Here is a 20,573-nt window from a genome sequence, read left to right as displayed (position 1 = left end):
ACACACACACACACACACACACACACACACACACAGAACATGTATGAAGGTCAAACACCCAGGTGCATAGACTTAACTACATGCGGACACACACACTCCCACACATATCCGCCCGCCCTGACCAAACAGACAGCGGCTAGACATGTAGCAAACAAACAAACATACAGACCTACTTACCTACGCACATACACACACCTACGAGCACGTCAGCACACAAATATCACTCCGTTAAGTGTCACTTTCCAGCCGGTTGGTATTACGCAACTAGTGCCTTGCTCTTGTGTCAGTTGAGCAGGCCTTAAAACATCTGCTGACCACATGAGGAATATTTTCATTCCTTTTCCAACCAGCTTGTGCACTTCGCACATATTTGGGGGCAGTGTGGCGATAGCTTACTCACTGTTTGTGTTCTTTAAATTAGGAAGAGAACATAATAACATTCCTGCACTCTTGAACATGGGCTTTTATAGTACATGTCAACACTTATACAGACATTGTGTGCAGGGTCAAGTGTGTGTGGACCGGCTGAAAACAAAGCTGTACACAACTAACTATCAGGAACAGCCACTAAGGACATCTGACATCTGCTCCTGTCACCTAAAGGATTTCTGCTCCTGTCACCTGTAGGATTTCTGCTCCTGTCACCTAAAGGATTTCTGCTCCTGTCACCTAAAGGATTTCTGCTCCTGTCACCTATAGGATTTCTGCTCCTGTCACCTAAAGGATTTCTGCTCCTGTCACCTATAGGATTTCTGCTCCTGTCACCTAAAGGATTTCTGCTCCTGTCACCTATAGGATTTCTGCTCCTGTCACCTAAAGGATTTCTGCTCCTGTCACCTAAAGGATTTCTGCTCCTGTCACCTAAAGGATTTCTGCTCCTGTCACCTAAAGGATTTCTGCTCCTGTCACCTAAAGGATTTCTGCTCCTGTCACCTAAAGGATTTCTGCTCCTGTCACCTAAAGGATTTCTGCTCCTGTCACCTAAAGGATTTCTGCTCCTGTCACCTAAAGGATTTCTGCTCCTGTCACATAAAGGATTTATGCTCCTGTCACCTAAAGGATTTCTGCTCCTGTCACCTGTAGGATTTCTGCTCCTGTCACCTGTAGGATTTCTGCTCCTGTCACCTAAAGGATTTCTGCTCCTGTCATAAAGGATTTACCTGTCACCTAAAGGATTTCTGCTCCTGTCACCTGTAGGATTTCTGCTCCTGTCACCTAAAGAATTTCTGCTCCTGTCACCTAAAGGATTTCTGCTCCTGTCATCTGTAGAATTTCTGCTCCTGTCACCTAAAGGATTTCTGCTCCTACCACCTGTAGGATTTCTGCTCCTGTCACCTAAAGGATTTCTGCTCCTGTCACCTAAAGGATTTCTGCTCCTGTCACCTAAAGGATTTCTGCTCCTGTCACCTGTAGGATTTCTGCTCCTGTCACCTAAAGGATTTCTGCTCCTGTCACCTAAAGGATTTCTGCTCCTGTCACCTGTAGGATTTCTGCTCCTGTCACCTAAAGGATTTCTGCTCCTGTCACCTAAAGGATTTCTGCTCCTGTCACCTAAAGGATTTCTGCTCCTGTCACCTAGAGGATTTCTGCTCCTGTCACCTAAATGACTTCTGCTCCTGTCACCTGTAGGATTTCTGCTCCTGTCACCTAAAGGATTTCTGCTCCTGTCACCTAAAGGATTTCTGCTACTGTCACCTAAAGGATTTCTGCTCCTGTCACCTAAAGGATTTCTGCTCCTGTCACCTAAATGACTTCTGCTCCTGTCACCTAAAGGATTTCTGCTCCTGTCACCTAAAGGATTTCTGCTCCTGTCACCTAAAGGATTTCTGCTCCTGTCACCTGTAGGATTTCTGCTCCTGTCACCTAAAGGATTTCTGCTCCTGTCAACTAAAGGATTTCTGCTCCTGTCACCTAAAGGATTTCTGCCCCATTCACCTAGGGCTGTTCAATTCTAGCTTTTGTTATGAGATTCCACTCCGACTAAAGCAGCTGTGTTATTTTGAGACCCCACTCCCACCTGTACTTGGGGAAGCAGCTATGTTGTGTCAAAGTCCCTGAGGTCAATCTACACATCAATCTACACATCCAATCATTCTCTTGGAGCTTCACCAGTGAGACTGGAGAGAGGAATAAGGTCTGCCTGCCACTGAGCCACTGGTAGGAAGGAAAACAATTCCCATGCTTGTTTCTGGTTACCAAAGTCACCAAAAGCCACGTTTCTAGATAAAGGGACCTTGAAAAACTTTCATCACCGTTAGTGAAGCATCAATTTGATTATGCACTAACTGGTACAGTAGCTCCCCCAACTTCTACCAAGAACAAGTTAGACAGCTCAAAATAACATGTCAAGGATCATTCTGAATCTTAGTCATCAGGCTCATGTTGTGGCTATCAGTTGATAAAAGGGTCCCGCAGCGTAAGCTGGCATTGGCCCATAACATCGTGTACCCCAGTATCTAAAAACTATTTTACTGATGTTATGTATTATTAAATTGTTAAATAAAATTGTATTTTTTTGTTGTTGACCAAACTGGCACTGTCAATGGACTGGAATAAATAAAGAGATTTGGAGTGGTTGATGACTAGGCTGTTTAAAGTTGAACAAATTAATGACTTTTCCACTCCTAAATTGTGTGTGAACTAAAGTGATGTGCTTCTGTAGGTTTTCTACCTTCGTCTGACACTACACTGAACTAGTCTTCTTCTTTATCCATCTGCACAAAATCTTAAACCAGGAAGAATCATGTTTTCAGAGGTATCTAGACTATGTACTGAGTGTACACATTAGAAACACCTGCTATTTCCATGACATAGACTGACCAGGTAAATCCAGTTGAAAGCTATGATCCCTTATTGATGTCACATGTTATTAAATCCACTACAGTCAGTGGAGATGAATGGGGTGGAGACAGGTTAAGAAGGATTGTTAAGACTTAAAACAAGTGAGACATGGATTGTGTATGTGTGCCATTCAGAGGGTGAACAGGCAAGACTTAGAGTGAGAGATTTAAGTGCCTTTGAACAGGATATGGTAGTAGGTGCCAGGCTCACCGGTTTGAGTGTGTCAAGAACTGTAACCTTGCTGGGCTTTTCACAGACAACAGTTTCCCGTGTATCAAGAATGATCTACCACCCAAAGGACATCCAGCCACCTTGACACAACTGTGGGAAGCACTGGAGTCAACATGTGTGGAAAGCTTTTCACGTTGTAGAGTCCATGTCCCGATTAATTGAGGCTGTCCTGAGCACAAAAGGGGGTGCAACTCTACAGTATATTAGGGCGGTGTTCCTAATGGTTTGTACACTGTGTATCCTATTGTAATAACACCCCCCGACTCCCAAATCAATCTAGTTAAACAATTTTAAAGCTCCATATAATCATGCTTTTTGGATGAAATTTAAGCATGTTTCATTTGAAATGATTTACTTCGGGAGGAGAGCAAGGCAGTGAACAGTTACACCACTGCATTGGCATGGTTGATTCATGTCAACACTGACCTAACTACACCCTCTAGTGGATCTTAGCAGAAACAGACAAGGCTTCAATTCAGTTCTCTGCCATATTCATAATTACCATCTGATCCTTTGATATAACCACCAATTTCCGACAAAAGGACAGATTGATCAAGTTACCCACCATGCTTTATCAAAGAACAGGTACAGGTCTTCACAATCAAACAAGTTAAACAGTGCCTATAAGGAATTTATCAAAGGTACACAGGACATATAAAAATATCAGACTCTGAATGCATAGGTAAAGTTACTGTATTCTTCCTCTAGAACATGAGCAATCAATCAGTACAATGTTAGTCATCCATTTCACAGAACTAGTATTCATTCTGGAACATTCTAGAACACTGGTGCTCCTTCACTGGGCACAAAATGGCCGTTGGCATTTCAAACATCATCATTCAGCTTCTTCAACCAGGTACCTCTCGGTCTCGTGGCACAAGTTAGGAATACAAAAATTATCTGGAGAGCCCATTTGACATGTTCAAGTTAGTCTTGTATTTCTTCAACATTTACACTCAACCCATTCAACACAGTAGATACTGTGGCTTTACACTTGGTTTCATCCTAGCTGCAACCTACCTTCCCTTTCACCCCCATTGATAAACACGGTCCATACTTGTAGGCATCGATACAAACTAAAGACATTTCTCGTTAAAAAAGGAAATGACAAATGAATAAAAATATATAACCATTAAACATACTAAGACAGCCAGAGCTTAAGGTATACATCTGAACGGTAAACAATGAACGCCTTTGTTAGTAACTGACTGTTGATTGTTTATAAACTTCTGTAGTGGGCCACTGACTGTACCATTGAACTGAATGTTAACCAGCATAAAGGACTGATAGGACATGTTAGGGTCTGCGTCTTCCTCTATGAGCAAATGTGTTTGTCATAAAGCATTTTAAGCAGTAATCTTTTCAATCAATGCACTCTCATTCAGCTTCAAAACTAACGTTTGCGTTCTTGTGTATGAATCGTCATTTATACTCAAACAAAGAAGTAGCAAACACCACAACTTGACAAAAGTCAAATGTCAGTAGGTTAAACTCGGGACCCCTTAAGAGCTAACATTTGATCTCTAGCTAGCTTACATGTTAATGTAGGTTATGTGTTTAAAACGTTCTCACAGAGCAGTGTGAACTTGAGTATTATGACAAATGCCCTGTATGATAGAAGCAACCGGGAGAATTGCTGGGAAACGTGTTATGGAAGCACTCAAACATAACAGCCGTGTCAAACTTATGAAACAGAAACAATCCTTTCAAACTGTCCTTTGCCCACGTCATTCAGTTCACTCCGAAAAAACTAAAAACATTTCATACAGCAATTCAAAAATAGGACATTTATGATAGATAATCTATTGTGGAGAACCATACTATTTTTCTGGCTAGGTTTGTATTTGGTTTTGATCTAATCACAGTAAATGGAAGTATCTTAAGCGAAGCGATCCAGAAACAGTTTAAAATGCTCATTTTAGGGGAACCCCTACTTGAGCTGGGAATATACTTCCCCTAAAGTGAACCTAGCAGATTCTGCTTCAATCAATAATACCTGAACTCTATAGGAACGGTCTACCATTCAATTCATTCACAGCTGAAAGTGTCAGTTGAATATTAGACCCAATAACTGTTAAAATTGAAAATAACCCCTCACACACAAACATTCAACCAAACTGTAGAACATTTAAATATTGCCCCTGCACCCAATACATGTTCATCTAAATGAGTTTTGTTTCAGCAAGTAAACATTGTAGAATAAAACTAAATTCATAGAGCAGGAGCAATGAAGAATTGTTCCACATTGGGTGTTTGATTGAAATCCAGACGGTGTCTGTGGAGCTAGTTAACCATAGCATCTGTTAGAAGGCCGTTATCTTCCAACTGACGAAGAGAGTTCTTTAAGAAACAGACACACCGTCTTAACAATACGGATTACACTTGAAGCATCTGTTTGCTTACTAAGCACATAAACAGTTCTACGAAACTAACAAAAACTTCTCAATTGGCAAGAGACAACACTCAAACCCACTCCCTCTTAGATGATCAAACCTCAGCAGCACAAAGCAACATCTCGGTTAATAGCTCCATCAACATCCACCTAAGAACAAATAAACAGGGTAGTGTGATAACATGGGCAACCACTGAAGGAAAAACTGGAAATATCACTGAAGTGTGGGAGTATGACTGAGTGTGTGTGTGTGTGTGCAGTCTGCAGCATGGGTGTGAATGCCAGTTGGAACGTCGGCAGCCACCTGCTATGCCCACTAAGCAAGCGGCAATACGCATGTTGCTGTGTGCAAGTCAGCTGTGTCGCAACATTGTACTAAGCCGCCCATGTTGGACTAATAAGAGCCATGGCTGTATATCAGAAGAGCTGTTCAAATGGCCTCTACTCTGCTCAACCCCCTCATTCCCAGGAGCCAAGTCCCCAGTACATGTATGACTAATGCCCAGTACAAAGGGATCCATGTACAGTACATAAGTTAAGCCATCTAGGAAGACTGTCACTGTCCCTCAACGCCAATGTTCCACTGTAGCCCGACAACACACAGAGGGAAGAGAAGAGGGGACAGAGAGGGAAGGAGGCCCAAATTCTTCAGTATGTAACTGAGGACATGATGCATGAGCAATCGGTTAGCGAGCGCTGCATGGGGACAGACTGGCAGGGAGCAAGGCAAGGACAGGCAGGGCGACCACGTTACCTAGCTAACACAACAGGATTTTTAAACAAACCCCCAATAACGCTGGCTGAACGACACCGGATCATAATGCAATGAAATTGACTAATAACGATAGTGGCTATTACGGTCAATAGAGAGATAGTAGGGTCCACATGGACATCAGGGTCTGTCTGTCCGTCCTGTTGGTTTCTAGTAGGTGAGTCTGGAGGCATTCATGTTGTAGCAGGGTCTGTCTGTGTGTCTGTCCATCCTGTTGGTCTCTAGTAGGTGAGTCTGGAGGCCTTCATGTTGTAGTAGTGTCTGTCTGTGTGTCTGTCAATCCTGTTGGTCTCTAGTAGGTGAGTCTGGAGGCCTTCATGTTGTAGTAGTGTCTGTCTGTGTGTCTGTCAATCCTGTTGGTCTCTAGTAGGTGAGTCTGGAGGCCTTCATGTTGTAGTAGTGTCTGTCTGTGTGTCTGTCCATCCTGTTGGTCTCTAGTAGGTGAGTCTGGAGGCCTTCATGTTGTAGTAGTGTCTGTCTGTGTGTCTGTCAATCCTGTTAGTCTCTAGTAGGTGAGTCTGGAGGCCTTCATGTTGTAGTAGTGTCTGTCTGTGTGTCTGTCAATCCTGTTGGTCTCTAGTAGGTGAGTCTGGAGACCTTCATGTTGTAGTAGTGTCTGTCTGTGTGTCTGTCCATCCTGTTAGTCTCTAGTAGGTGAGTCTGGAGGCCTTCATGTTGTAGTAGTGTCTGTCTGTGTGTCTGTCAATCCTGTTGGTCTCTAGTAGGTGAGTCTGGAGGCCTTCATGTTGTAGCAGGGTCTGTCGGTGAGGCCTCCCGCCCCAGAGAGGAGTGCCAGGCCCTCAGCCTTCTCCAGCACCACCTCTAACTCCTGGAAGTCCTGCAGCCGAGCCACGTCTTTGTCCTGGGAATAATAAAGTTACATTCAATAAAACATCTTTATTGTCCACAAAAGGTCCAATTGTTTGTAGTGATTACGGTACAAAATCGAGTACATACATTGTTTCATCACACACAGGACTTACAGACATTAAGTGGGAGGATAGGAGAGACGTGTGTGTGTGTGTGTGTGTGTGTGTGTGTGTGTGTGTGTGTGTGTGTGTGTGTGTGTGTGTGTGTATGTTTCACAGTCTTAGAGTCTTAGTCAGCAGTTGTTCTGGGATTACATAATGTGACAACAGCTCCCTTCATAACTGGATGGGTGACATTGTTTTCATATCAAACCCACCCATGCAGTGCAAGATGGGACTACCGTGTGCCATGGAACACAATGTAGCTCAAATCAATTAACTTGCAAACATTAACATTTTTTGTGGCCCTAACTCATAAGAAAAGAGCTGTACACACACTCTCACTCTCATGCAAATTATTTATTAAAATGGTAATAATGGGTGACCATCATTCCATCATCAAGCAGCCGTCATGATCAGTGTTTCCAACCTAACAGAACAGCGTGGTGCTCCAACCTAACAGAACAGCGTGGTGCTCCAACCTAACAGAACAGCGTGGTGCTCCAACCTAACAGAACAGCGTGGTGCTCCAACCTAACAGAACAGCGTGGTGCTCCAACCTAACAGAACAGCGTGGTGCTCCAACCTAACAGAACAGCGTTGCGCTCCAACCTAACAGAACAGCGTGGTGCTCCAACCTAACAGAACAGCGTGGTGCTCCAACCTAACAGAACAGCGTGGTGCTTAACAGAACAGCGTGGTGCTCCAACCTAACAGAACAGCGTGGCGCTCCAACCTAACAGAACACCTCCAACAACAGAACAGCGTGGTGCTCCAACCTAACAGAACAGCGTGGTGCTCCAACCTAACAGAACAGCGTGGTGCTCCAACCTAACAGAACAGCGTGGTGCTCCAACCTAACAGAACAGCGTGGTGCTCCAACCTAACAGAACAGCGTGGTGCTCCAACCTAACAGAACAGCGTGGTGCTAACAGAACAGCAACCTAACAGAACAGCGTGGTGCTCCAACCTAACAACCTAACAGAACAGCGTAACAGGTGCTCCAACCTAACAGAACAGCGCTCCAACCTAACAGAACAGCGTGGTGCTCCAACCTAACAGAACAGCATGGTGCTCCAACCTAACAGAACAGCGTGGTGCTCCAACCTAACAGAACAGCGTGGTGCTCCAACCCAGAAACCTAACAGAACAGCGTGGTGCTCCAACCTAACAGAACAACCTAACAGAACAGCGTGGTGCTCCAACCTAACAGAACAGCGTGGTGCTCCAACCTAACAGAACAGCGTGGTGCTCCAACCTAACAGAACAGCGTGGTGCTCCAACCTAACAGAACAGCGTGGTGCTCCAACCTAACAGAACAGCGTGGTGCTCCAACCTAACAGAACAGCGTGGTGCTCCAACCTAACAGAACAGCGTGGTGCTCCAACCTAACAGAACAGCGTGGTGCTCCAACCTAACAGAACAGCGTGGTGCTCCAACCTAACTCCAACCTAACAGAACAGCGTGGTGCCTAACAGAACAGAACAGAACAGCGTGGTGCTCCAACCTAACAGAACAGCGTGGTGCTCCAACCTAACAGAACAGCGTGGTGCTCCAACCTAACAGAACACTCCAACCTAACAGAACAGCGTGGTGCTCCAACCTAACAGAACAGCGCTCCAACCTAACAGAACAGCGTGGTGCTAACAGAACAGCGTGGTGCTCCAACCTAACAGAACAGCGTGGTGCTCCAACCTAACAGAACAGCGTGGTGCTCCAACCTAACAGAACAGCGTGGTGCTCCAACCTAACAGAACAGCGTGGTGCTCCAGAACAGCGTGGTGCTCCAACCTAACAGAACAGCGTGGTGCTCCAACCTAACAGAACAGCGTGGTGCTCCAACCTAACAGAACAGCGTGGTGCTCCAACCTAACAGAACAGCGTGGTGCTCCAACCTAACCGTGGTGCTCCAACCGAACAGAACAGCGTGGTGCTCCAACCTAACAGAACAGCGTGGTGCTCCAACCTAACAGAACAGCGTGGTGCTCCAACCTAACAGAAAGCTCAACCTAACAGAACAGCGTGGTGCTCCAACCTAACAGAACAGCGTGGTGCTCCAACCTAACAGAACAGCGTGGTGCTCTAACAGAAACCTAACAGAACAGCGTGGTGCTCCAACCTAACAGAACAGCGTGGTGCTCCAACCTAACAGAACAGCGTGGTGCTCCAACCTAACAGAACAGCGTGGTGCTCCAACCTAACAGAACAGCGTGGTGCTCCAACCTAACAGAACAGCGTGGTGCTCCAACCTAACAGAACAGCGTGGTGCTCCAACCTGCGTGGTGCTCCAACCTAACAGAACAGCGTGGTGCTCCAACCTAACAGAACAGCGTGGTGCTCCAACCTAACAGAACAGCGTGGTGCTCCAACCTAACAGAACAGCGTGGTGCTCCAACCTAACAGAACAGCGTGGTGCTCCAACCTAACAGAACAGCGTGGTGCTCCAACCTAACAGAACAGCGTGGTGCTCCAACCTAACAGAACAGCGTGGTGCTCCAACCTAACAGAACAGCGTGGTGCTCCAACCTAACAGAACAGCGTGGTGCTCCAACCTAACAGAACAGCGTGGTGCTCCAACCTAACAGAACAGCGTGGTGCTCCAACCTAACAGAACAGCGTGGTGCTCCAACCTAACAGAACAGCGTGGTGCTCCAACCTAACAGAACAGCGTGGTGCTCCAACCTAACAACAGCCTAACAGAACAGCGTGGTGCTCCAACCTAACAGAACAGCGTGGTGCTCCAACCTAACAGAACAGCGTGGTGCTCCAACCTAACAGAACAGCGTGGTGCTCCAACCTAACAGAACAGCGTGGTGCTCCAACCTAACAGAACAGCGTGGTGCTCCTAACAGAACAAAACCGTGGCGCTACCTAACAGAACAGCGTGGTGCTCCAACCTAACAGAACAGCGTGGTGCTCCAACCTAACAGAACAGCGTGGTGCTCCAACCTAACAGAACAGCGTGGTGCTCCAACCTAACAGAACAGCGTTGCGCTCCAACCTAACAGAACAGCGTTGCGCTCCAACCTAACAGAACAGCGTTGCGCTCCAACCTAACAGAACAGCGTTGCGCTCCAACCTAACAGAACAGCGTTGCGCTCCAACCTAACAGAACAGCGTGGCGCTCCAACCTAACAGAAGAGCGTTGCGCTCTAACCTAACAGAGCAGTGAACTGTCATCGAGGTGTGTCTAGGAGTGTTCCTGCATCTTTTATTAGTGGTGTCTGGGCCCTGCCCCGGCCTGCTCGCTCCATTGAGCTGGTTAGTGGAGTGGAACGGTAGCTGCAGCCTCAGGGTTCACAGTGCTAGTGCTCAGCCACTAGTGTTATAACCAGCCAGTTTGAGTACCAGAGTACCAGAGTGTGTGTTTTTGTGCCTGCGTGTGCGTGCCTCTGCCATTCCATACCTTTCGCAGCATGGTGTTGGGCAGCTTGCGGATCTTCTCCACGTGTTCGGTGCTGATGTCCAGCTCGCGACAGCACACCCGGAGCAGCGAGCGGTAGGTCAGCTCCTGTCTGTCCAGCTCCACCTCGATGAAGTCGTTCTCCCGCGCGTTGGGGTTCTGGATGCGCACCTTTAAGACCAGCTCTGGGAGAGACACACAAATACACCAATGAGATTACGCTAGCTACTTCAGTGTGTAAGATGCAGTAGAGAGAACACTCAGCACCTGGGGCACATTCAGGCACACACATGGGGAGAAAGCATTGGATAATGGGTCTGAAAGTGCAGAGCAGTGATAAAACAGGCTCAACATGCAATGGGATTGGTTCCAAAAGAGCTCTGCTGTTGACTCAAATCAATGCTTGATCGAACACCACAACATTAGAGACAAACAGACATCAACAGCACAACATCAGCAGCAAGTGCAGTGTGGCGACCGTCCTTACCTTGCACATTGACAGGGAATGTACTGGTAAAGAAGAAAGGCTGGAAGGCAGGCATGTTACCCCCAGCACCCTGGCCACAGTTGAGCTGCTGAGGGAGGGACTGCTGCCGGGTCATAGATGGGTTAGCGTTAGCCACCTGGGCTTGGCTGCTACTGCTGGTGGTGCTGGGGCTGGGGGAGGGCAGGGGAGGAGAGCACACAGCCCCATTATGGGCCACCGAGTGTGGGTACTCCCCATGGTTGACCAGGTGGGGCTCCATGGAGATGTCCATAGGCAGGCCTCCGTTGACGGTGAGAGACGAGGCGGGGCTCGGCGACACTCCGTTCTGCTGCGCCAATGGGATGAAGGCCCCCTCCCTCGGGATGTCAGAGAGTAGGCTCTGCGGTTGCTGAGGCAGCTGTTGCTCGTGGGTGGGCGACAGGGAAGCTGAGTCACTGTGCGGGTCATCTGATGAGTGGTCTCCATTGCCATTTTGGGTCAACTGTGCCAATATGAGCTCAGCCTTGTTGTCCATCTTACTGTACATGAATGGCGGGTTGGACAGGTAGTTTGGGATGATTGGCAACTCAGGCTCCTTGATTTCAGGCACTTCCTCCTCCTCAACTGTGAAAAAATATATAAGACACCAAATTGAATTGGGGGAGTCTTGAACATTGACATGCCCAGAGCATGCTGTGAAAACCAAAACATAGCAGGTCCTGGCAGGAGTCTCCATCTATGATCATTACCCAAATTGTGACCCCTAACTATGAGCAGGTAAAACAATTCACTGGCAATAAACTAGTGCTTAGGGGTGGCATTAGTGCTTCTAATAGTCATTAAATCCAAAATACAGCTATTATACACATATTTCATGAACATGTTTAAGAGAATTTTGACACAAAAACAGTAATAACTGGGAGAGTGGTGATGTGATGGGACATTTACCTCCTAACAGTCTTCTGATTTCAGGCTTAGAGGTCAGCTGGACAGCCAGCTCATCTTTAGCAGTGAGGATCTCTTGGTCAGCGCCAGAGTTCAGCAGGTAAGACACAACCGGTTTGTGGTTTCTCTTGCATGCCCAATGCAAACATGTCCTGAATAGGAGACAATGAAAAAAGTAAGTCTCTGATCTGCTCTGGGATGATTCATAATGTTGATGAAAGACTGACATTGCATGATGATGACTCAAACAGCCAATGTTGGAACAGTTATTGTGAATGATAAAGTAGCTACTGGAGGTAGATCCAGATGAAGTACAGCGTTCACCGACTTTACCTACGCAAATATTTGCACCCTGCAGCCAACATTTACTAGTTCATTTTTATTGTCATCATAGTCAAACTTGAGAACCCACGCGGGGGTATATTTGCATCACTTGCAGTTGAAGGAGACTGCCATCTAGGCATAATTGGATAACACACTATTCTTCTTAGGCCATTCATGAAATGGTGACATTTGACATGCCATTGCATAGAGCACGTTGCCAACATTGCGCCGGCAGCATTTTAACAATCAATCGATAAATAACATGTAAGGACGGGTGATTATTGATCAACTTGTGTTTAAGTTTGATTAATATATATATATATATGACACACTTACCATCCGTTTATTTCGTTTTGAGAGTTGATATTTACTCCGCTTTCCACTAAAATCCGCACCTCGTCGATGTCTCCAATCGCAGACGCCTCTCTCAAGCGCTCTTGCAATTCCTTATCCAACGATGTCGTTGACATTTTGTACAAATGATTAGCTAACTTAACGAGATCATGGGAGACAATAATGACTTTACAGGTCGTAAGAGGGTGACGCCTTGGTCTGAAAATAGCTGCTTAATTGCACTAAAAATAGCCGGGGAGAAGCTAACGTTAACTGACTAACGTTAGATAGCTAGCTTTACAGCTACTAGGCTCGCGCAAGATTGTTGATGTCCGTAACGTTAAGCTTGACAAGAACAATGTTTATCAAAGGACACCATCAATGGTTAGTTTAATGTAATATGTTGTTGCTGCACCGGCTTGTCAACTCTTTTAAATGAGTTTTGAAATTAAAAGTCCATTACATTGTAGCTGTGTTGCGTAAAGGCTCCGAAGTGCGCTGTCAACTATTCCTCCCATATCGGGGACAGGTTTGAGTGTAACAACAGTGGGAAGAAAGTTGTATGTTCCTCCTTGAAAAATACGATTTATTTTAATTATCTCTCGTAATAATGAATGTTACAGTAACCCATGTGTTCTGTTGACATGTATTTACCCTGCACATACATATTTGAATGTTTAACGTACACTGTTTTGTGCAATATGTCCATGTATGCTCCGTTTGGAGTCAACGAGTTAGCTGTCCAACAGGTCTAGTTACAGGTTTTCTGGACGATATTCAGAAAATATCTGGTGTGTGTGTGTGTGTTTAAAAGTACACGAATTGAAGACAGTGCTTACTGAGAGCACCTACAGCACCCTTGCTTTGTTCATTCCCACAAATAAGTAATTTTCTACCTCTAAACCTCCTTGAGGATTCCCTTGAAATCGTCTATATTGTCTTCAACCAAAATCATTCTAATTTTTCAGACTCAACAAAACTTTATAGCTTGACACCACAGTAGACTTTGACCTCATCGACTTAGTAGCATTTTAATCAAGGGTGAGGGTCACTGATTTACAGTTATACCCTTTTCAAAGTTGTGGTCAATCAATATTTGATTTCAAACTGATTTTGTGTATCAGAAAGTATATCATGTGGGGGACCTAGCCCAAACATGGACTAAAGCAGCCTAACATTACTCCTTATAGTCCAAGGACCCTTGCATGTTCTGTTTAAAGGCTCATTTGGCTCTGGAAGTCAAAGCAGCCAAATACTCCCATCTAAATGTGAATCGATTCTCAATTGAGGGTCAGGTCTTGACACGTTCCTGAATAATAAAGCATCACCTGAGGGAATGCCATTTAAAACAATTCCAAAATCTTTAGGAGAGACCTTGTAAAGTGATAAGACTTCTTTAGAACTAAGTAAATTACCCTCTGAATTTACCAGTTGGCTCACCAATAGGAATTTATTTCGGAACCAATATTCTAAAAGAATATTAAAATAAGTATTTTTATACAAAATGTCCCGATTATTCCATATATAATATCTGTGTGGAGAAAATTATGCTTATAAATTAAGGACCATGACAAGAAAACCTGCTGATGAAAAGCAGAAAGTTTCACTGGAACTTTGTCAATATTATAATTGCAAAACAACATGAAGTTAAGGCCACCAAAAGTAGAGAAGACATGATGAGGAATAAAATTCCAGATAGAAGTGGGTCTTCTTAGGAATTGTTTTATACAATTGATCTTGAAATTATTATTTAAGGTAGTAAAGTCCAGAAAATTCAGCTCACCATGCTCATAAGTGTTAATTACAACAGTTTTCCTAATGTAATGGGTACGGTTTCTCCAAAGAAAGTTGAAAAGCATCTGGTCTATCTCCTTGCTTATTTTACTGTCAAGATATAAAGATAGAGCGCCATATGTTAGTCTAGAGAAACCTTTTAAATTCTTCCTTTTAAAGATAAGTCCCTCTGTAGCCATTAATTTAGCATCTTCTGGGGTTTTTAATAAGAGGGTTAAAGTTTAGTAAGCCTCTAGACTTCTGATCCTTTGTAATGGTTCTGCCTAAATATGTAAGTTCTTCTTTTACTGCAATACCATAATATGAAGGTGTCACACAATCTTTGACAGCTATGAGTTCACATTTATTAATGTTAAGATTTAGACCAGACATTTTGGAAAAGGATTGTATATCAGAAAAAGTGTAGTATCGTCAGCCAGCTGGCTTATAATAATTTCTTTACCAGCTATGGAAATACCTTGTACAGGATTATTATTTAAAGAATTTGTAAAAAGTTGGGTGATTAATAAAAACAGGTATAGAGAGATAGGACAACCTTGCCTAATTCCTCTCTTTAACTCAACTCTAGGTGAGGTGCCATATTTCAATTTGATAGAGCTGTTACCATTTGTATAGAGAGTATAGAGAGTCTTAATAGCCTTACAAATAATATGAAGCTATCCTCAGTTATTAGGTCTGAGTAGTCAAGTATGTCTAATACTAGTCTGATATTGCTAGAAATATGTCTGTTCCTCATAAAGCCAGACTGTGTTTCATCAATGATTGCATCCAGGACTTCTTTAATTATTTTTGCAAGTAGTAAGGCTAACATCTTATAGTCATTATTAAGATTTTTTTATTTATTTTTTATTTCACCTTTATTTAACCAGGTAGGCTAGTTGAGAACAAGTTCTCATTTGCAACTGCGACCTGGCCAAGATAAAGCATAGCAGTGTGAACAGACAACACAGAGTTACACTTGGAGTAAACAATTAACAAGTCAATAACACAGTAGAAAAAAAGGGGAGTCTATATACATTGTGTGCAAAAGGCATGAGGAGGTAGGCGAATAATTACAATTTTGCAGATTAACACTGGAGTGATAAATGATCAGATGGTCATGTACAGGTAGAGATATTGGTGTGCAAAAGAGCAGAAAAGTAAATAAATAAAAACAGTATGGGGATGAGGTAGGTGAAAATGGGTGGCTATTTACCAATAGACTATGTACAGCTGCAGCGATCGTTTAGCTGCTCAGATAGCAGATGTTTGAAGTTGGTGAGGGAGGTAAAAGTCTCCAACTTCAGCGATTTTTGCAATTCGTTCCAGTCACAGGCAGCAGAGTACTGGAGCGAAAGGCGGCCAAATGAGGTGTTGGCTTTAGGGATGATCAGTGAGATACACCTGCTGGAGCCCGTGCTACGGATGGGTGTTGCCATCGTGACCAGTGAACTGAGATAAGGCGGAGCTTTACCTAGCATTGACTTGTAGATGACCTGGAGCCAGTGGGCGGCAGGGTAGCCTAGTGGTTAGAATGTTGAACTAGTAACCGGAAGGTTGCAAGTTCAAACCCCTGAGCTGATAAGGTACAAATCTGTCGTTCTGCCCCTGAACAGGCAGTTAACCCACTGTTAAGAAGGTTAAGAAGACAAATTGGACACCAGTTATCGATGAGCAGCACTTTTTTTAGGCTTAGTGTTATTGTTATTATCAGTGTTATTAACCCATGACTCATTGTAGGAGGGAGAACATTGTTTTTAATACTCTCTAAAAAGACTTCAAATAGGAAGGGAGCTACTTGTTCAGAAAATAATTTGTAAAATTATGATGTAATTCCATCAACACCTGGTGATTTATTGTTCTTTACATGTTTGATAGACTCTATAATCTCTTAAACTTTGATGGGTTCATCACACTGTTTAGATTCTATATCACTGATAGAGTGAACATTATTCAGTGAGTCAAAAAACATATCTGTGGATTCCTGACATTACGAAGAGCTGTACAATTTCCTGCAAAAGTGGCAACAGTATTTAGCGATACATTTTTGGTCATCTCTAATAACACCATCAATGTTTAACTTATGGATAGTCAAATCAAATCAAAGTGTATTTGTCACGTGTGCCGTGTAGACCTTACAGTGAAATGCTTACTTACAGGCTCTAACCAATAGTGCAAAAAGGTATTAGGTGAACAATAGGTAGGTAAAGAAATAAAACAACAGTAAAAGGACAGGCTATAAAAGTAGCGAGGCTACATACAGACACCAGTTAGTCAGGCTGATTGAGGTAGTATGTACATGTAGATATGGCTAAAGTGACAATGCATACATGATGAACAGAGAGTAGCAGTAGCGTAAAAGAGGGGTTGGCGGGTGGTGGGTGGCGGGACACAATGCAGATAGCCCAGTTAGACAATGTGCGGGAGCACTGGTTGGTCGGCCCAATTGAGGTAGTATGTGCATGAATGTATAGTTAAAGTGACTATGCATTTATGATAAACAGAGAGTAGCAGCAGCGTAAAAAGAGGGGTTGGGGGGGGACAATGCAAATAGTCTGGGTAGTCATTTCATTACCTGTTCAGGAGTCTTATGGCTTGGGGGTAAAAACTGTTGAGAAGCCTTTTTGTCCTAGACTTGGGACTCCGGTACCGCTTGCCATGCGGTAGTAGAGAGAACAGTGTATGACAGGGGTGGCTTGGGTCTTTGACAATTTTTAGGGCCTTCCTCTGATACCGCCTGGTGTAGAGGTCCTGGAAGGCAGGCAGCTTAGCCCCAGTTATATACTGGGCCGTTCACATTACCCTCTGTAGTGCCTTGCGGTCAGGGGCCGAGCAATTGCCATACCAGGTGATGCAGTGATGCAACAAGTCAGAATGCTCTCGATGTTGCAGCTGAAGAACCTTTTGAGGATCTCAGGACCCATGCAAAATATTTTTAATCTCCTGAGGGGGAATAGAATTTGTCGTGCCCTCTTCACGACTGTCTTGGTGTGTTTGGACCATTCTAGTTTGTTGTTGATGTGGACACCAAGGAACTTGAAGCTCTCATCCTGCTCCACTACTGTCCCATCGATGAGAATGGGGGCGTGCTCGGTCCTCCTTTTCCTGTAGTCCACAATCATCTCCTTAGTCTTGGTTACGTTGAGGGCTAGGCCAGGGGACTGAGCATGCACCCCTGTGGAGCTCCAGTGTAGAGGATCAGCGTGGCAGATGTGTTGCTACCTACCCTTACCACCTGCGGGTGGCCCGTCAGGAAGTCCAGGATCCAGTTGCAGAGGGAGGTGTTTAGTCCCAGGATCCTTAGCTTAGTGATGAGCTTTGAGGGTACTATGGTATTGAACGCTGAGCTGTAGTCAATGAATATCATTCTCACATAAGTGTTCCTTTTGTCCAGGTGGGAAAGGGCAGTGTGGAGTGCAATAGAGATGGCATCATCTGTGAATCTGTTTGGGCGGTATGCAAATTGGAGTGGGTCTAGGGTTTCTGGGATAATGGTGTTGATGTGAGCCATTACCAACCTTTCAAAGCACTTCATGGTTACAGACGTGGGTACTACGGGTCTGTAGTCATTTAGGCAGGTTGCCTTTGTGCTTTTGAGCACAGGGACTCTGGTGGTCTGCTTGAAACTGCTATTATAGACTCAATCATGGACATGTTGAAAATGTCAGTGAAGACACCTGCCAGTTGGTCAGTACATGCCCGGAGCACACGTCCTGGTAATCCGTCTGGCCCCGCAGCCTTGTGTATGTTGACCTGTTCAAAGGTCTTACTCACATCGGCTACGGAGAGCGTGATCACACAGTCGCCCGGAACAGCTGATGCTCTCATGCATACCTCAATGTTGCTTGCCTCGAAGCGAGCATAGAAGTGATTTAGCTCTTCTGGTAGGCTCATGTCACTGGGCAGCTCGCGGTTGTTCTTCCCTTTGTAGTCTGTAATAGTTTGCAAGCCCTGCCACATAAAACGAGCGTAGGATCCGGTACAGTATGATTCAATCTTAGTCTCATATTGACGCTTTGCCTGTCTGATGGTTTGTCGCAGAGCATAGCAGGACTTCTTGTAAGCTTCTGGGTTAGAGTCCCATACCTTGAAAGCGGAAGCTTTACCCCTTAGTTCAGTGCGAATGTTGCCTGTAATCCATGGCTTGTTGTTGGGGTATGTACATACAGTCACTGTGGGGACGACGTCCTCAATGCACTTATTGATCAAGCCAGTGACTGATGTGGTGTACTCCTCAATGCCATCAGAAGAATCCCGGAACATGTTCCAGTCTGTGATAGCAAAGCAGTCCTGTAGTTTAGCATCTGCTTCATCTGACCACTTTTTTAGAGACCGAGTCACTGGTGCTTCCTGCTTTAATTTTTGGAATCAGGAGGATAGAGTTGTGGTCGGATTTACCAAATGGAGGGCTAGGCAGAGCTTTGTACGCATGTGTGTGTGTGGAGTACAGGTGATCTAGAATTTTTTTCCCTCTGGTTGCACATTTAACATGTTGATAGAAATTTGGTAGAACTGATTTAAGTTTCCCTGCATTAAAGTCTCCGGCCACTAGAAGCGCCACCTCTGGTTGAGTGGTTTCCTGTTTGCTTATTTCCTTATACATCTGACTGAGTGTGGTCTTAGTGCCAGCATCTGTCTGTGGTGGTAAATAAACAGCCACGAAATGTATAGCGGAAAACTCTCTAGGCAAGTAGTGTGGCCTGCAATTTATCACAATATACTCTACTTCAGGCGAGCAAAATCTAGAGACTTCCTTAGATTTCGTGCACCAGCTGTTGTTTACAAATATGCACAGACTGCCACCCCTCGTTGTACCTGAGTGTGCTCTTCTATCTTGCCGGTGCAGTGTCTATCCCGCTAGCTGAATATCCATGTCGTCATTCGGCCACGATTCCGTGAAACATAGGATATTACAGTTTTTTGATGTCCCGTTGGTAAGATATTCGTGATCGTACCTCGTCTAATTTATTGTCCAATGATTGCACGTTGGCGAGTAGTATTGACTGTAACGGCAGCTTTCCCAGTCGCCTTCTCCGGGTCTTTGTCCAGATCTTTGTCCTCTGTACCTGCGCCGCTTCCTCTTGCAAATAATGGGGATGTCGGCCCTGTGGGGTGTTTGGAGAATGTCTTGTGCGTCGTCCTTGTTGTAGAAATAGTGTTATTTGGATAGTGTTATAATAATAATAATAATATATGCCATTTAGCAGACGCTTTTATCCAAAGCGATTTGTAGAGAGAAATTTCTTAAGTCTAAAGAAATAGGATGATTTATTTTCTCCCTCCTAAATCCATTTTTTTCCTAGATCTAATAAAGGCTCCTTCTGCTTTTAATCTATATATATTATCCAGTTTATTTAATCTCTATATATTATCCAGTTTATTTAATCTCTATATATTATCCAATTTATTTCATCTCTATATGTTATCCACTTTATTTAATCTCTATATATTATCCAGTTTATTGGATCTATATACATCATCCAGTTTATTTAATCTCAATATATTATCCAGTTTATTTTGTAACTCAATCAGTTCTATCTTCTCCTCCCCTGGCTGGAGACCTCTGAAAAAGGCAAGTTATCTTAATGATCACCTTTTCCTCCTCAGCTCTTGTGGCCTTAGCAAGATTACTACCATATTTTCTAAGGGATTTGGACACCTCAAATGAAAGAGCTCCCAGATTTTGCAATAAGATTTTTCTTCAAAAGCCCTTCCCAAAAGTGTGAAAGCAGATCTTTAACCTCAAACTTAACTATATAATTATTTAATAATGAGCTATTTAGCTTCCAGTATGAAGCTCTACCAAGGTTAGTATAGGGGCTAAATATTTTGATATCAATGTGCGAGGTGATTTGTAGATCAGTCAGTCGGCAGTCGCCTGCAGTCATTTTGATGCTCTCCAACACGGCCTCTGTCTTCCATCTGCTCTTGTAAACAATCACTGAAACATGGAAATATATATATATATATATATGTATATATATATATATATATATATATATACATACACACAAAAGTTAAATTGATATACACCTTTAATAGGGTTAGGGTTAAGGGTCCCACACAGCCATGTTAAGGTTCCCACACAGCCATATTTCAGTATATATAATATATCGGTGATATGA

At 44.0% G+C, this 20,573-nt stretch overlaps 2 protein-coding genes across 2 annotated transcripts; both read right to left on the bottom strand.

The window, feature by feature from the left end:
- LOC127930341 (serine/threonine-protein kinase PRP4 homolog) lies at window positions 1-4,139 on the bottom strand. Its single transcript, XM_052520013.1, has 3 exons — window positions 4,130-4,139; window positions 1,456-1,941; window positions 1-1,005 (listed from the first exon to the last, which is right to left on the bottom strand). Exons 1-3 carry the CDS (start codon window positions 4,137-4,139, stop codon window positions 548-550), a joined length of 954 nt encoding a protein of 317 aa, XP_052375973.1. The 3' UTR covers window positions 1-547.
- On the bottom strand, window positions 3,625-13,226 carry ankrd40 (ankyrin repeat domain 40). The gene is made up of 5 exons (XM_052519378.1): window positions 12,679-13,226; window positions 12,022-12,170; window positions 11,095-11,697; window positions 10,611-10,792; window positions 3,625-7,098 (listed from the first exon to the last, which is right to left on the bottom strand). Exons 1-5 carry the CDS (start codon window positions 12,810-12,812, stop codon window positions 6,955-6,957), a joined length of 1,212 nt encoding a protein of 403 aa, XP_052375338.1. The 5' UTR covers window positions 12,813-13,226; the 3' UTR covers window positions 3,625-6,954.
- Window positions 13,227-20,573: the final 7,347 nt, after the last annotated feature.

Source organism: Oncorhynchus keta, chromosome 5, assembly GCF_023373465.1.
Source record: "Oncorhynchus keta strain PuntledgeMale-10-30-2019 chromosome 5, Oket_V2, whole genome shotgun sequence".
In the NCBI taxonomy this organism is placed as follows: Eukaryota; Metazoa; Chordata; class Actinopteri; order Salmoniformes; family Salmonidae; genus Oncorhynchus; species Oncorhynchus keta.
The sequence above is the reverse complement of the archived record's forward strand: the minus strand, read 5'-3'. Positions and strand labels throughout refer to the sequence as shown.

Bases quoted from the DNA above. Each gene is read 5' to 3' on its own strand.
- ankrd40 (XM_052519378.1), bottom strand. From the start codon at position 12,812: ATGTCAACGACATCGTTGGATAAGGAATTGCAAGAGCGCTTGAGAGAG. The intron at 11,698-12,021 runs GTAAATGTCCCA...ATTTTTTCACAG, and splicing joins AATCAGAAGACTGTTAGGAG to TTGAGGAGGAGGAAGTGCCT. The intron at 7,099-10,610 runs GTATGGAATGGC...TATTATTCCCAG, and splicing joins CCAACACCATGCTGCGAAAG to GACAAAGACGTGGCTCGGCT.
- LOC127930341 (XM_052520013.1), bottom strand. The intron at 1,006-1,455 runs GTGACAGGAGCA...GAAATCCTTTAG, and splicing joins CAGGAGCAGAAATCCTTTAG to GTGACAGGAGCAGAAATCCT.